The following is a 17,444-nucleotide window of genomic DNA, read 5'->3' as shown; positions in this document are numbered from 1 at the left end:
GAAAGACCCAAGATTGGTGGCTGGGATTGCCCTGCTGAGGAGATTTCTTGGGCCATGGTTTATCCATGGTGGGCCTCTCGATCATTGAACCATGGACTGCACTCAGGTAAACTGAATACCTGGGCGTACTGTGCATACATGCCTCCTTCCTCTCGTTTTTGTTTATATCTCTACCAGTACCATCCTCTATCTTCCCTTTTGTCCTAGTGCATGGGCGTACCTTGCTATCTTATATTACACCTTGCATTTCCCTTACATGCATTTCAGGAAACATTAATGCATTGCACACAACTGTAGTCATTTAGTCGCCCTAAATGAGGCACTGTATGGTTTTGATTAGAATATTACTTCAATTTGATGAAATATGTGCTAGCGATATATGTCAATCTTCTGAGAATGATTTTGGATCTTATTGTCTGTTCTATCCTTGCAGAGACCAGAAACTGTAAAGGTTGATGCTCGGGATGTTAACGGCGCAAGATTTACAGTCAATTTCTCGGGACTTCCCGCACGAGTTTTCCAGCATGAATTTGACCATTTGATTGGAGTCCTTTTCTTTGACAGAATGACAGAGGAAGTGCTTGACACTGTTCGATCAGAACTTCAGGTGAGTATAAGCTTGCTTCTGTCATCAATTAACTGATTCCTCCTTGTAACCATTTTACTGCCCCTACATTTTATTTGTCAAACATTATTGAGATTTTTTTCATGCTGATTTACTGTCTGCAGCATTCTTCACACTTTACTGGCAAAACTACCCTGATCTTCTATAATAATCTGTAGACTAAAATTCCTAATTAGTAAATGCAGCGAAAATGCCCAGTGATTGGTCAGCACGCAGCATATTTAGTTGCAGAAAACATACCGGTTAATGAAAATAACCACTTTCTTTGCATGGGAGATGCTAATCCTCAGCAGTTAAACTTGCGTTTATATTCCTTGGGTAACATATGTATTTATATATGTATATATGTTCAATGTGTTATTGTTTCCTCAAAAACATCTTGTCATCATCATCATCATCATTGTCTAAGCCTTATCCCAACTAATTGGGGTTGTCTAATGGATCCAGTTTGACCATTCCACTCTATTAAGGACTATATCCACAGTTAAACGATAGTTCATCAAATCTTTCTTACTACCTCTTGCACATCCTTTTGGGCCTTCCCCTGGCCCATTTAGATCCTTCGACTTAAACCATCTTACTCCTAACCAGTGCAGTTATTGGTTTCCATTGCACATGGCCAAACCATTTAAGTCTACTTTCATCCATCTTGTTACCTATAGGCTCTACTTCTAAGTTCCCTCAAAAGCTAATAGTGTAGTGTAGAAGACAACAAGTCTTTTTGAGGAAAACAATACTCATAGACCTAGCTCCCAAGAAGCTGATGACACATTGTTGTGAATCTGAGAAGGGTTCTTAGATGTTTCAAAGTTGTATCAGTCCTTAAAATCAATATGAATGATGAAGGGGTTCAAGAATTAGCTAATGTGTTTGGTTGCAAAACAGGAACTCTACCCTCAACCTATCTTGGTTTACCACTTTGCAAACTGGCAAAGTGCCTCTGGGATATGGTTTGAAAGAATTGAAAGGAAACTTTTAAAATGGAAAAGTAAATATATCTCTTTGGAGGTCACATCACCCTAATTAAAGCCGCCCTTTCTAATTTCTCAGTTTATTTCACATCCCTATTCAAATTTCCTATGGGTGTTATTCGACGCACTGAAAAGTTCTAAAGAAACTTTTTCTGGAAGATGCTTGGTTGGAAAGAAGTATGCACCCTGCAAGCAAGTGGGACTGGCATTCTTCGGGGCGACCCTCTGCCTAGGGTCAGATGTGAGTGCGCGTTTTGGGGTTGCAAGAAGAGGGGTGGTGAAAAGAGAGAATTGCACAACAAACACCCTTGTCTCACGAACAGATTATTTACAGTGGGGGTGGGGCCTTGCTATTTTTGCATCCGTGCTTAAACCCACGAGGGTGGTGTGAAGCGTGGCTCAGTTAGTGTTGAATGATGTACAAGCAACAAAGTAAATGAGGACAATCAAGGACCATGCATAGGCTCAATTACAAGACTTCCATGTACATAACAGCAAGGGAATATAAAGATGATTACAACACAAAGGTGACAATTGAATCTCCGACCGCAAGAGGAAATAATGGGACTGTGCACCTAGCAACAACCAAATCCTCTTAATACAAAGAAAGCATATACCATGAGAGTGGGTGTCGGGCTATGAAACTACCTATAGTGGTGTTTGTAGTAGATAGGAGTTTGGGAGCTGTCACATAACTTCCACTAGCTGCTAGAGGTCCTCTCTCTCTCTCTCTCTCTCTCTCTCTCTCTCTCTCTTTCTTTCTCTCTCAGTTTTGCACTCTTCTTTCCCTCTCACACCCTTTCTGCTTACCTTTTGTGAAAGGGGCTATCGCTATTTATAGGGTGGTAGGGAAAGGTTGTCAGCTTGGCCAATCCCTGATTGACATGTGGCATCTACAGGCATATGAGGAGGCAACTTGTGACTGCCAAGGGTGATGTGTCACCACAAAGTGAGGTGGCCCAATGAGATGCAAGCAGCAGGAGTCCCACAAATGAGGAAGCATATATGTCAATACAAGGGGCCCACAAATGATGGCCCAAAGATCCATAAGATGACTCTGTTACACGAGGTTCATGCCTCTATGCAATGAATCTTCGAGTTGTGCCAGGCTGGCTGAAGGCACTTGTAGATGTGAGTGCAAAGCAGCGCCGGAAGGCCTAGAATGGGAGAGATGTGGTAGGTTGCTGGGCTAGAAGGGTGGCATCCTACACTATGGGCATTTGCGAGTGAGAGTCTCAAGATAAATGTGGTTATGAGAGCTTGTTGGAATGGTAGATACGGCAACGGTCGCCACCTCAAATTGCTAAGAGTTTCCATTGGAACTATCTGGAACATGAAGAGGGGAGCAATGCCTTAATGGGACCCTGCGGGAGTTAGTGACTGCATTCGGTGAACAACTTGAAAACCTAATATATAGCATGGTACATGTCCTCTAAAGTGGACTACCTAGGTGCAGAGCAACCTCAACACAAACAACCTCAGGTCAAGCAACCTTAGGGGATCTCAGCGCAAGCTAACTCAAGAGACCTCAATGCAAGCAGCCTTAGTGGACCTCAATACAAACAGCCTAGACGGACCTCAACACGAGCAACCTCAAGGTGGACCTCAATTCAAATGGCCTCAACAGACCTCGTCATAAGCAGGAGCAGCTAGACCTCAGTGGAAGCAGGCCCAGTGGGATCTCAAGGCAAACTGCCTAAAATGACACCTCCCCATGAGCAACTTTAGTAGGACCTTGGGACAAGCAGGCTCAGTCAGACCTTAACCAAACAATCTCAGGAGATCTCAATGCAAGCGGCATGATTGTGGGGTTTCCATGAAAAATCAACATGCACTCTCACATGGGCGAAGTGCCTGTGGTGGTGCAATGCCATGCTAGGCAGATGCAAACACACCTTCATACATGAGCCCACTCCCCACAACATGCGAATGAGGACTAGAGCGAGTCGTGGCTCCTGGCTAGTAAAGCTCTAATATTATCTGGACCAATGAATGTGCAGCTTGAGCCTTGCACCAATAGATGAAGCCCACCAAAGTATCCAATGCAGAAGGAGAAGAACCAACAATTTTGGATGTATGGCCCCTCTCAGTTTAATGACAATTGGCCACCTTTTGTTTTGACAAGGGCGCTGCTAGGAATGCCATTCATCTATTAAAGGGGGAGGGCGGTCCTTTCATTTTTCACCTGCCATTTCTTAAGTCGTCCAAGAGAGTGGAGGGGACAAGGGTGCATTTGATTTTCCTCAAGATATAGTTATATTTGGACAATGGTGTAGCATCAAGGCACAAGGTGGCCTGGATAAGTGCTGTGCAAGACGAGCTAACAACTCATTGAGACTGGACAAGTGAGGCAGGGCACCACACCAAAAGGAAGTTGCATGCGAGTGACAAGAGAAGGTATTCCAAATGGTTCATTAGCAAGAAATCCTTTAGTGTGACCTCCAGCACACGTTCTGCAGCTGGCTGCTCCATAATACATCACCATAGGGTTGCAACAAACCAAGCTTGAGTAATAATATTGTGTGATTGGCTGTGATTTCACAAGGACCACAAGCAATTGCATGCCCCAAACTGTTGCATCTATGAGGTCCAGCTGGAAGTGTATAGACAACAGGTGCAAATCCAACGAGGCATGGATAGCACGTCTGGCCATTTCAAGGCCACCACATCTCATTTTGTGATTCCAGCAAGGGATGCTGCTACTTTTCCGATGAAGTGCAACTTTGGCAGTCAAAAGGGCTGTCGCATGTCCAACCACTTCTACCTAATAGATGCAGCTATGCAACCAGGCAGCCGCTACCATTGCCATGTTCATGCAAATGCAGTCCCCATGTAACAGCTTGCATGGAAGAGCTAGTATGCATTCCATACTCAAGTGAAGTCACCAAGCCAACTACATGTGCCATTTTCAGATACAGCAGGGATGCAGGAAGAGTATTTAGGGCATTCCACTTTCATGCAACTGCGCATGGACATGCAAAGAGGGCAATGGTCCCTGCCATTCTCATGTGGGACTCTGTCATGCAGCAAGAGGTGCCGTCTTCATGCTCCTTTGTCATGTAACATCACATGGGGACTGTTTGATTTCCCTTTTTTCGCATGTAATGCCAATGCATTGGAAGAAGAGCACTTATTGCATTCTATATCATGCCAAATCAATCATGTGACAAGATTGCATGTGTTCTATAAGATGTCCATCTCCACCTCAGAATCATGATGCTTATTAGTAGGCGTGTTCTTTGTCTAAAGGATGCTGCATCAGTGAATCATCTATTCTTGCATTGTGAATTTTTATCGGGGATCTAGTGGAGGTTTTTGGTTCTCTTTTAAGGTGCAGTGGGTCATGTTGGGATCGATAGAAGCTCTTATTCAATCTGGAAAATGGAGCCTTCAAAGTGAAAAGATCAGGATCTTATGGAATTTTGAGGGAATGGAAGAACAATAACTAAAATAACAAAGTGCATTCTATTGAGTTAGTTTATCAGAAAGCTAGAGGAAGGCCCATCTTTGGACCTTACGAACATACACCCTTAGGGGATGTAATATGTAAGATATTCTAGGCCTGTTGGGAATTCGGTCTCTCCCTTTGTATAGTTGGATATGGGATAGTCTCTTATCATCCCTCATCCTCTTTGCCCCTTTTGTTTTAATAAAATTCTTAATCACCTCTAAAAGAATAGGCATAAGAAGAGCTCTGTTAGAATCTCAATCCAAACTCTTGATGTACCAAAGTAGCAATTTTCATAATAGCTTATCCATACTGTTATCATTTTGTCCATAAAGTTGAAATTAGCTATCTCTTATATAATTTACAGGAAAAAAATGGTTTCTGCGTAAAATATATTTTCACTAAATTGGTACGTCTATCAGATTTCTGCCATTAACTGAAGATAATTGCCATGATAACACGAGGAAAATGGGAACCATAAGATAGTTGTTTAATTAGCTCGTTTGAGGCATTTTTTCTACCATAGCTGAGGGCAACTTCGAATTTCCAAAACACTCTTCTTCTATGTAAAATAACTTTACAGTTTATGACTCAGCAAATGACCTTTATATTGATTCCCTCTCACTGATGCCAAAATGGTTTTCAAAATTTTAGTGTTATTTATTTATTTGTCTAGTTTCTTGATATGAACATATTTCAGTTATTGCAAAACCTCTGTTTCTCATTCAGCTTCTCTTCACTGCTATATTGGTAATAGGCTTTAGAGACGAAGTTTGAAACCAGGGCTGGATTGCCAAGCCCAGAAAAGATTGAAAACCGGAAAAGAAGAAAAGAGGTTGCTGGTTTTGGAAGATCGTGAATCTGGGTACATCTTTCCACAGTCATATATAATACATAACTATTTTCTGTTCTATTCTTACTTGCATCACCATCATCATCATCATCCAAGCATTATCCCAACTACTTGGGGTCTGCTACAAAAATCCTATTCCGCCATGCCACTCTATTCTTATTTGATTATGTTCACTTAAATCAATCTCCCCAATTTTATGCTCTCTTGTTTTTATACCTCTATGATGCATATGCATGCGTTTATCAGACTGACACACAAGGAATCACATACAGGATCATACTCAATCAGGAATATAATCAAACTGCAACATTGTGGAATACTTCAGGAAGCATAGTTGATTTACAAGTCAGCTTCTTGTCACAGTAAGTTCTTTATTTGATGGTGATTATAATTCATTTGGAGGAGTTGTATTTGGGTTAATTGTTAAACAAAGTCTTTCAATTGGCAAAAACAAGTAAATTGTTTAAAAAGTCATGTGATTCTTATATTAACCATCCAAATAGATATGGAATGAAGAATTTTCTGTTGAATATGTTTGTTCTTTTATTCATGATTTGCTGGGCTGGAAGATAATGTTATAAGCATCAATCATTGCATTATGTTGATTATAAATAGACTGACTTGAGTGTGTGCAACTTTTTTATTTCCTCCCCTTGATTAAAGGTATAATGGAAGCTAATTCCTCAAAAAAGCTTCAAAGCACAATCATAGGAATCATTTTTTGCCAGAAATAAGGGTATTGAGAAAGGTGAATGCTAGCATAGACCTGAATGGACACTAGCTGCATACTGTCCACCTTGTAAAGGCATGCCGCCATGTCATGTCAGTGTGACATCCTAGCTGCCCAAAAGGTCATGTCACCTGGTGCCAAGACCAGATGACCCATTCATCAGTTGGCCATGCCATACAAAAGCAATGAATGGCCAACAATCTGATTCAAGGTACACATGTAGCTCACTTGACGAGTGGATCAGCCTGATTTTTGCCCCTCAATTACCTTCACAGTCCATGGGGCAGCACACCTTTTTGACGGCTCAGTATGTTGTACACATGAAACATTGGCACATTGTAAAAAGTTGGGTGGTAAATTACTGTCCACTGAGGTTATGTGGACATTTGTCATCGAGACATACTCTTGAAAGCTGATAAATACAACCTGCCCTTACACAACATAGTAATTGCAATGAAACAACTACATTTCTAGTGCTACCTTTCAAGCTGAAATGGGTGAGAAGCAGATGCCAATCTCTGGAGAATCCCTTCGCTCTTCGCTTTCTTATGTTTCGTCTTTTCCATGAAAACCTTCCATGGAACAAAAATGATAATCTACTTGTTTTGTTCCATGTGGAAAACAATATTGGATAAGACCTACAAAGCATTCAAACTATTACTATTCATGACCAGTGTAACAAATAACACTGAGACTTTGAAAATATCATGATAATCTCTCAAAAAATACACTAAACAATATTATATCGGCAGATTTTAAAGTATCACATTTCTATTGTGATAAGTGATAACATTGCAATATTAGAATGAAAAATATTAAAATAAAGACCTTAAGGAATTTTTATTTTAATTTTTATTTTTTTTAAAATTTATAAATATTAATCATCATCATCATCATCATCTAAGCCTTATCTTAACTAAATGGGGTCAACTACATGAATTCTTTAATGCCATTCCACTTTATCAAGGGCCATAATTTCAATTAAACCATAGGTAATTAAGTGATGAGGGCATCCGAGCACCTACACGAGTTTATCGGAGGAGGAAGAGAGCTGATGCCCTAACCCTAGCTTCATTATGGTTGGATGATCATTACATGGGGCCCAGTGGACCCAATTCAAGTTCTTAGCCACATTAAAGACCCCACATGCATGGTTGTGCATCTTTGAAGACCCCCACATTGGGAAGATGCATGTGGGCTGCTTATTTGGAACTGATTGATACATTTTTGGACTGTTTAGACGTCACCCAGCTTGACCTGTGCCACATCTGGACGTTACAAATGTTAGACCATGCCATTGGATATCTTGGACACATCAGTTTTTTTTTTTAACAATCACTGAAGTTTCATTAAAATTTCGACCAATTTCCCAAAGTTTCCTCATATTTCCAACAACAACGATACATTATGCGATATAACGATATACCCCATGCAATAATTGATACGTATCCATATCCCAAGGGTGCTGTACGTAACGAGATACTGATATTTCGAACACTGGTTGTCATAGCTTTGATGGTTTGGCTGCCTACCTCACACAACCCTCCTCCTTTATCTGGTATGGGGATTGATAATGAGGGCATAAAACTCCCATAGGCGCAATGTAATAGACTATTACATAGGTTGATTACAATTAAGTGCTATCTAATAGTCTATCACATAAGTTTATTACAATTAAGTGCCAACTAATAGTCTATTACATAGGTTGCTTACAATAAGTTTATTTTGTTATATATATTTTAAATTTATTTATTAATTTACAAAAAAAAAAAAAAAAGTTTTTTGGCAGGATAAAATTGCTTGTGAAATTGCTGAGAACAAGATTTGTCACTATGTTCATGACTTCAGGTGCAGGTCTTTGTGAATGTCAACTCCAAGTTTGATTTGGTGCTCTGTTCATTTGGATATGATAGTGGATAAGGGTGGGAAGAAACCTTTCAAACTGGAAAAGAAGGTATTTGCTTTTGGGAGGGTGCATCACTCTCATCAATTCCTCCTTGTTTAATATGCCAATCCACTTGTGTCTCTATTTTGGTGGCTGACAATTGTGGTCAAGGTTGGAGAAAATTCAAAGACACTTTCTATGGCAAGGTGGGAGGGAGGAAGCATAAGTCCCATCTTCTCGAATGGAGATGTGTGCAGACCAAGGTGTTTGGGGCAGGGGTAAGGTTGTCAAAAGGGATGAACATGGCATTGCTAAAGAAGTGGTTATGGAGATTTGGAATGGAGGAAGACAGCTTGGGAATGTGTGTGATCTCATGCAAGTATGGCATGAGTCCAGGTGAATGGTACATGAGGGTATCATCTCCGGACTGTGGAAAGCAGTGTGGCATTGAAAGGAGTTCCCAAATGCGATTATAGGGAAGATTGGAGTGAGACTCCACTTCTGGGAGGACCAGTGGTTCTCCAGCCTTTTCTCATTTTGTCCCAGATTATACCAGGTGGCAACTGAAAAAGGAATGCCGGTCGCTCAAGCATACACTGGAAATGGAAATTGTGGTCTGGGGACTAGGTTTAGAAGACATTTGAAGGCGAAGGAGATTGAGGAGTTCACCCTTATAATGGATACATTTGAAGGATTACCACCCGGTTGACAGGGAGAGAGAGGAATCGTGTTGGAGCCTCAAGAGGAAGTAAGTCCTTTTGTGCAGATTTCGGGAGCAATAAAGTGCATGGAGGCTCTGACAGTATTCATTTAGAGATTCAGGGTTTGCCGTGGGTGGTTGCTTTTTGGTGGCTGGTGGGGAGGTATAAGATCCTAACTATCAACCATCTTAGAAGTAGAAATATAATCATCTCAAATATATGTGTATCCATTGTCGCCAGGCAGCAGAGTCGATGACCATCTTGTCATCCACTGCAGGTTTACGTCAGGAATATGGTGGAGTGTCCTATCACTTTTGGGGATGAGCTGGGTATCACTAGGGTGCATTCAAGGGTCCCCTTCGGAAATGAGGAGATTGCTATGGTGTCTTTCTTTGTTTGCATGCTTGGGGGGTCCCCTTCAGAAAGGAGGAAAGCGCTATGGCATCTTTTTTTGTTTGCATGCTTGTGGTCCATTTAGGAAGACTGCAACAATAGTACTTTCTGTAACTCATTGGTTTCAGTTGAGATTTTTGTTAAGAAAGAAAAGATATAATTGTTAGCTGGGCTATGGGTGTTAACGTATTAGTGGGATGCAGTACGATTCTGTTGTTGATTTGCTGTGAGGCTAAAGAAACAAAACTAGGATCAGTCAAGTTTTTTGCTCAATTACATCAACAAGACTACAACTCCATGTAAAAGCCAGCCAGTCCCTGACTCAGTTAAACAAGGAGGGCTGGATGGGCAGCCTGTCATCAAACCCTTGCCAGGCAATGATGAGGATTTGTAAGCATGCCGTTATAGCTGGAAGCTATAAATAACAGGATTTTGTGGAACAGCCCCAGACTATCCAAGCCCACTTGCCAGCCCTTCAGGCAGATGGAAGCCAGGTCCAGCACAATTAGGGTTGAGATCATGGGCTGATGCAAACATCAGCCTGGGGATGTTGGATAATGACTGACGGATGTTTGCATCAGCCCACGATCTCAACCCGCAAGTCAGTCCCAAAATAATGATACCAATGTAGCAAAAAAAAAAAGGGGACAAATAAATAAATAATAAGCATATAAATGAATTAAAAAAAATTATGGCTAAATTACAGTTTTCCAATTTGTTCCTCATGTAGGGTTAGCATCATGCCACCCAGATACAGAGCATCAGACCTTGTATGCGCATAGTATCACACCATGCCTGTATTGAGCATAACACTTGATAGGTTTTGGGAAATCAGATTCCATGGTTTAGAGAATCTCTCTTAGGAAAATATCTGCTCTTCATTCAACTACTCATAAAAGAGTCTTCTATGCATATGTATACGTTTTCTCAAAGCAAAACAAATACTAATCTAATCCAAACCATTCTCTCATTCTAATCGCAACAATCTATTAAAATGTTTATAATGTCTAACACACCCCTTAATCCCATCATGACCATGTAGACCTTCCATAAATCAGCCATCATACAATCAATTGATCTTGGGATTGCAGGATCTTTAGCTTATTTCAAAAGCTATAGCTCAATAGCCTTTCAAATGGGCACCAAATGTCATCCTAACATTGTTTGACACCCTGAAGATTGGCCCACAGGATAAGTATAAAAAATTGCTTCTACATCAATTAGAAGAAAATGTGGGACCTGCAAACCCAACTATTTTACAATCAAATCATGGCCATTTTAGGCTGCATTACTTGGGGGCAACTCATCGGCCCTTCCATAGCGGGCTGATCCCGGGCCACCCGCACAGTGGTAACCTTTCAGATATTATTATTATTATTTTTCGATCCAAGAATTGCATTTTGGCTGTGAGTCATTGTCATTTGGCAGACATTCACCTGTTTTGTAGTAAGTTGCTGTTTGCGGACTGGATTGAATGTCTGCGGTACCTGCTGCCAGAGAATGGTTTACGATCTTCCAGAACAAGATTGTGGATTTCATTCATTAATAGCATTGCAGTTATACCATTCATTCTCTTGTTGTTTTTACTCTACTGTTATTTGTATGACCTGCCAATGCGAGTGTGGGAATTGTTTTTCAGTCGAAATTTCTGTAAAGTCATGCCAACCTGTCTATGCATGATGACAAGTGTGACCTCCGTACTGTAATTCCATCATTTTTGGATTATGCATGAAGATCTTAAATTATATCATCCTAATCTAGTCAGGGAAACTTTATCTGAGGTAATCAATATGTTATTACCTTTATATGGTTTCATCCGGAAACATGATGCAAATTTTCATTTCATATATACGAGGAAGTCATTTACCAAATCTGGAAAGTCTTGGCCTCTTGAGCACTTTTCAGCTGAACGTGGTACGTCCTCCTGTCTGATTATTTAATGAAACACTTTTTACCTTCTGCTGAAAACATGTGGATTCCAAACCACCACTCACTGCATGGTGAGATATTGTCATGGTCTCATGAAGCCTTGGTTTGGATTCTCTAAGCCATTCGATGGAAGGTTCTGATCTTCTTGTCTGTTACATGCTGTACCAAACGTGAAGTTTTGACTTTTGCCGGCTGGTACGTGGCTGGTTATGGTTGCCACATACGGGTACATATCTAGGTGTCAGACACAGGGTTCAGGGATGCAGCTAAATATTTTATATATTATTATTAATTCAGTTTACATATCTTTGACATTTTAAAAAATCTGTGCTTTGTCATTTTGATAATCTTCTTATATAATATTCAACACAGATCCTGCACTTCAAAAAAGTTCTTAGCAAGGATCCCATATCCACACCCACATTATGCAATAATCTAACATCGACAATTTGGAATGAAATAATCACTTTCTCAAACTCCTGTTGCTTTTTGGACTGAGTCCATCAAGGATTTTGTGGGGTATTCTAGTGAAGCGACGTGGAGTGTTTGGATGGATAATCTTTCTTTATATGTTGGGCTTTTGACCGGGCTTGTTTTTTCCCCCTTGTCGGGTTTGAAGCTGAATAGAATCTTACTGAAAAAATCTATCATGGGCACCTTGACCGTACAAAAGTTCCAGGTAATCATAGGCTGTGACTAACTTCATGATCATTACAGTCATTGTTCATTTTTCTATTGGAATTGTTGTCCGGTAATTAGCTTGATAATCTGAGTACTTTGGAGCTTTCTGTGGTAGATATGGTTAGTAAGCATGGTTTTTCCATTTCTTCAACTGATAAACTATCCATTGAATGTCTTGAAATTCATGCTTTATGTGCTTTAAGTTCATTAGATTACTCCATCAATTTCCAACTTCTGTACCTTTGAATGTCACTCTCCCTCCCTCTGTTTCTCAGAGCATCGTCATCTCTCATTCATCAATTGGAGCTTTTTTTAAAAAAAACCCACAAATCAGAACAAAGACAGGTTCTCATGCAACTTGTAGTGTTTCTGAATAAACAAACTTGGCAAACATGACCTTAATACAAATGTAGAAATCAAGAATGTCTTTATGAATTCTCCAATGTTGGGGAATTGACATTCGCCCTAGCAAACAACATTTGCCTTATAAGCACAAACTCTAGGAAATAACAATGCCTGTATACTCTCTCGAAATGGGAACTCAACGTAACCCTACTAAACAAGAATTCCTATATACTATGTATAGAACGGCAAGCGAAACATGACTCTAACAAACTGTATCTCACCCTATATACTCTACAGCTATGGTGTGAAGGGGTCGGAATATCACGACGACCGCGCATATGTGTACACCATGTCCTAGACTACAGGCTCAACACGAATCGCGATCAGACTGGATTCGGTTGCTTGCCGGTTTGCCAATCTGCAAGCAGTCGATTGGCGGGATGGAGGGAGTGCGCAGCTCCCCAAATGTTTGCCAACAGAACGGGTCGTAGAGGTGGTAGCGTTCTTGCAGTGGTTTGAGTTGGATCTCAGTTAGGGTGACGTCCGTGCATGGCAAGCTGTCGGCACATGCCAAATGCACGGGTTTATACGTATATGTCCCTCTGATGTTCTCGTAATTGATACCAGATAATGCCACGGCTGACGTTTGGTTCTTGCATGTGCTCCTATCGCAATAGAATTGGTCGATTACAATGGGAATCAGGACTTCTGAGACTTGAATGTTAGAGAATTGAACACCCTGGACGGAGCCTGACCCACCCTGTGAAGAAAACATAGGATGTTATCAGTCCAAGTTTCCACCTCAGCTCATTCCGAATCTTGATCGAGTCAACTCACTGAGTTGTTTTAGTATTCAACGGTCTAGTTTCAGTATGCATGTAGGAGTACACACACATAGACCCAGGCACAGACTCAAATAAGTTCCAGGTTTCAACCTTACGGTCAAGAGCTCAAATACAACTAGTTGGACTGCTAAGTTATGGTCCAAATATTGCATTATCGCCAAATTGTCGTCTGTGATCATGACATCCAACCCAACCTAAAGTTGGCCCACCATCACCTGGCCCCAAAATCAGTCCAATCCACCCGCCATTTGGATCATCGTGATTTTTGTACCGAGTGAGCTCCATGACAGGCCCCACCCTTTCGAATGCATCTGGACCTAACTTTGTGGTCCAACTGGTTGCATTTAAGCACTCTCTGATTTCACTATCTACTGGTACACTGCATAGAGTATGAAAACAGGTAAATCTGAACTGATTTTCATTGTCTGTGTGTGTTTGTACTCTTGCATCCATAACTGAAAGCCCCCCATTTCACGGAATGATGTGGAAATTGTCGCACACATGAAGAAGGAAAATGAAGGGGCCAGATGGGGTACCTGCCACGTCTTAATTCTGACACCGTTCATCGTGTTGTGCATGATTACGTCCCGCACGGTGATGTTTGACACACATGCCTTGGTGTTGTCCTTCCCGAGCCCTCCGATGCTGATTCCGTGGCCTGGCCCGCAGTTCACATTGTGTATGTTTATGTTGGTGCAGCCCGTCTGGATGGACACACAGTCGTCACCTGGCAACGGCACAGATGCATTTGGAGGTTGTGTTAGATGCAGAGATTCACATGCACGCATGCAAGATGGTTTTGTTATTATGTAGCCAGCAGCCACACAGCAAAAAAGCTTGAAAAATGCTGCTTGTTTTTTTTCATGGATGTTCTCAAGTGAATTCAGGGCATGTTCTTGTCGTAGGAAACAGACAATGAGAAAAAAGGAGAAGGAATAGAACTGAATTGGGCTTTAGTTCTAATGGGAGTGAGGCCCACAGCTGTATCTTCGGATCGGATGGGCTTTGGGGGGTTCTTAATTTGACACGTGGCAAGGATGGAGCAGATGAGGCTTTGCTTGAAAGATTTTGTGTGGATGGATGGAATGACACATGTTAGTATTTTATTGGCCGGGAGTCCACAGAGGGTGTGATTGGTTGCTAAGTTGCCTCGTGGAAAGGATTGATTTTTGGCCACTTTATGTAGGAAAATTACAATGGTGCCCCCCACTCAATTGTCTGAAATTGGTCCCACTGTGCTTGGATACCAAGTTCTAACCATGTATGGCCGTGGATATTGAAAAGACGAAACCACCCTTGTCGAGTATCGGGAATTACCACAAGCCAAATTGGTGCCGTGTATCATCACGTCCTTGGAGTTCTGCAGATGGATGCCGTCGGTGTTGAGGCTGTCGCCCGGAGACGAGATGGTCATGTCGTAGACCAGGACCCCGACGCAGTTATCGAACTTGAGGTGGCACTGTGGGCTGTTTTGGATCGTTATGCCTGTAACGGTCACGTTGAAGCTACCGTAGAATCGTAGCGCCTGCCGACATAAAATGCAGTGGAGTTTTAGTGTAATTTGCGGTTGTTCTTAAGGGCATTTTGGTAATTTTGTTAAGCTCATGATGTTGATTAATCAATAGCATTTTGAGTTGTGATTTTGGATAAAATCAGATAATGGTGTTTGAGGAAGTGCAGTTGAGTGGAGATCCTCACCGTCGGTTTGATGCTTGGCATTTTACTATTGAGCTCGTTGCTTATCTGCCGTCCATAAGAGAACATCGTCATTGCCGGAAATTTGATGGGGCTAATGTCATAAGAGAGGAAGATAGAGATCGTAATTTACCGGAATGTCTAATTGCGAATCGCTCCATGGATCGCCTAGTTGCGAATCGCTCCACCAGACAGAGCCGTGCCCTTCGATCGTACCTCCACCTTGGATCGTAATCCCTCTCAGCTTTGTGAATTCGATCCACTGCAGCAATCCCGAACCCCAGGCCTGAGGGTTCGTCGGAGCTATGATCGTGCCTTCTAACTGCAATACGACTCTAAGCGTGTTATCCTTACGAAAATTCAAATAACCAGTGAGCATTGCATGCGTGCTTGATCTGGTCCGTTCATCAGACGGTTAACGGCCAAGATGGTTTTGTCATCGCCCTTGTATATAGTGAATTGATGGATCGTTTGCAAATTTGACCAGCGCCTCCAGAGTGGGGCCCACCTGATCAGTGACCAGATTGATTTTTTCATACAAGGGCCGTGGATGGATACCTGAAACACGATGTTCGGTTGGCAGTAAGGACCCGAAAATGAGATGGGTCCCACAAGGAATGTGTACTCAGATGGAACTATGATCGTTGATGCTTCCACCTTGCAAGCAGCTGCCCATGCTGCTTGGAATGCCTGCATTGCACCGAAACAGTATTAGAGTAATTTTGTGGTTGTGGATCCAAACCGTTCATCTCCTCTGCCCCAAGATGGATGGGCCAAGTGTCAAAAATCTCCTCGATTGAATATGGACCGTTGTTCGTGTGGCAGTGTGGATCTGATCTCTGATCAGTTCAATTTTGTCACATGCCCGAACCACAATGGAAACCTATTGGATGGACGGTCCAGATGACTTTTCATGCGGTCACATGGGCCACAAACACCCAAAAAGGTCATCTTTATATAATAACGATATATTAACAACTACTGACACAGCTGGCAACAGAAACAATGACACAAACAAATAACAATAGCAACAAACGCGATAAACAATGGCAACAACGACAACAGTCTTGAATAAAAAATGACAGTAATAACCGTATATGGAATTATTATATGATCCTCGGCTGGAGGATAAACACAACATGCTCAGGCTTTTAGTTTCTTACAATTGGGACCAATTATTCAATGATCGGAACCGTTGGTCTGTCCGGCCCCACTGTGGATGTGCCATGCCCGAAAAACCTCTTTGTATATCATAATTCTAACATTTCAATTTGTGATCTACAGATTCTAAGGTATTTTTCAGCATGAAAGGGTCCTGGGCATGGTCCAAAACAACAAACAACCATCCAAAAACTGAGGTGGCCCTTAGATTACAAGGACCTGTAGATAATAATGATAATAAAAAATAAATAAATAAATAAAATTGTTTTTTTTTTTTTTTTTCTTGAATGCTGAGACGAAGTACATTTGCAATTGCAACGACCAACAGAAAGGCCGTTTCACGTGAAAGTAGTTTTGTACGAAATTACCAAATTACCCTTCACTTTTTTTGAAAGAGAGAGGATAACATTCCTCTTGGAAAAAAGAAAGCCTGTGGACTCTGCTGAAATGACCCAATAATGTCTGGCCCAAACGTGAGACCAGCAGCTGTTTCATCAATCATTTTTACAACCACCATCATCTAACGTGCGCAGGCACCAGTCTAAAAAAAAAAAGAAGAGATTTTCATGCAGCTTAAGCTTATACGTCCCTAAGTAAAATTATGAAAAATCATATGCAGAAAAATCACTTTAATTCTTTAAAAAGAAATGAGTATGCACATGTGCCCACATGTGTACATTGCACGTTTTTAAGTGCCACATGTGCTTGATACCATCAATGCCGTCGATGAACACAAAATGGAGTGATGAAAAAGAAATGTGGGATCACCTTCGTATCGTCTGTTTTTCCGTTGCCCTTAGCACCGAAATCCAACACATCAAAATTCGATGGATTCCCATCTTCGTATTCTTTCTTCGGAGGCGGCGGAGCCATCTTCGAAGGCGGCGGAGCCATCGGATGGGTCGATTTGGACCCGCCACCTTTGCTCCCACTGTGATTATTACCACCACCATTCTTTCCTTTTTTCTTAGACAGAGAATCTGAGGCAGCTCTCTTTTGCCTCCAATGCTTGCCTCTCCTTGCATTGCAAGAATCCAATGCAGAAAACCAAACAAGAAATGCAATGAGAAGGATCAATGAGAAGCTTTTTACACTGAAATTCTTCCTCATTTTAAGCGTATGGAAGGACTCTCTCTCTCTCTCTCTCTCTCTCTCAATGGCCACCATGCAAATGGAATGGTT

General features: G+C 41.5%; 2 protein-coding genes across 8 annotated transcripts in view; one reads left to right on the top strand and one right to left on the bottom strand.

The window, feature by feature from the left end:
• The window catches only part of LOC131235494 (peptide deformylase 1B, chloroplastic/mitochondrial), a 26,767-nt gene extending 11,672 nt beyond the window's left edge, over window positions 1-15,095 (top strand). Inside the window, exons 4-7 of one of the 7 annotated variants that reach the window (XR_009166175.1) lie at window positions 434-607; window positions 5,802-5,909; window positions 6,170-6,259; window positions 13,869-15,095. Coding sequence is in view for 1 of the 7 variants with exons in the window: in XM_058232682.1 (XP_058088665.1) it covers window positions 434-607; window positions 5,802-5,903 (276 nt within the window). In the remaining 6 variants the exon portion in view is untranslated. Of the gene's footprint in view, window positions 1-433; window positions 608-5,801; window positions 5,910-6,169; window positions 6,428-9,490; window positions 9,773-11,034; window positions 11,350-11,461; window positions 12,824-13,868 lie in introns of those variants that run through there. The other 6 variants (XR_009166173.1, XR_009166172.1, XR_009166171.1 and 3 more) reach the window with 6 other exon arrangements.
• Window positions 12,563-17,444, bottom strand: LOC131235493 (polygalacturonase At1g48100). The gene is made up of 7 exons (XM_058232680.1): window positions 17,031-17,444; window positions 15,660-15,791; window positions 15,235-15,423; window positions 15,105-15,149; window positions 14,724-14,931; window positions 13,943-14,133; window positions 12,563-13,321 (listed from the first exon to the last, which is right to left on the bottom strand). The coding sequence occupies exons 1-7, from the start codon at window positions 17,427-17,429 to the stop codon at window positions 12,929-12,931; spliced, it is 1,557 nt and encodes a 518-aa protein (XP_058088663.1). The 5' UTR covers window positions 17,430-17,444; the 3' UTR covers window positions 12,563-12,928.

This window comes from Magnolia sinica, chromosome 19 (genome assembly GCF_029962835.1).
Source record: "Magnolia sinica isolate HGM2019 chromosome 19, MsV1, whole genome shotgun sequence".
Classification (NCBI taxonomy): domain Eukaryota; kingdom Viridiplantae; phylum Streptophyta; class Magnoliopsida; order Magnoliales; family Magnoliaceae; genus Magnolia; species Magnolia sinica.
Note: the sequence above shows the minus strand (reverse complement) of the source record. Positions and strands in the feature narration are given on the sequence as shown.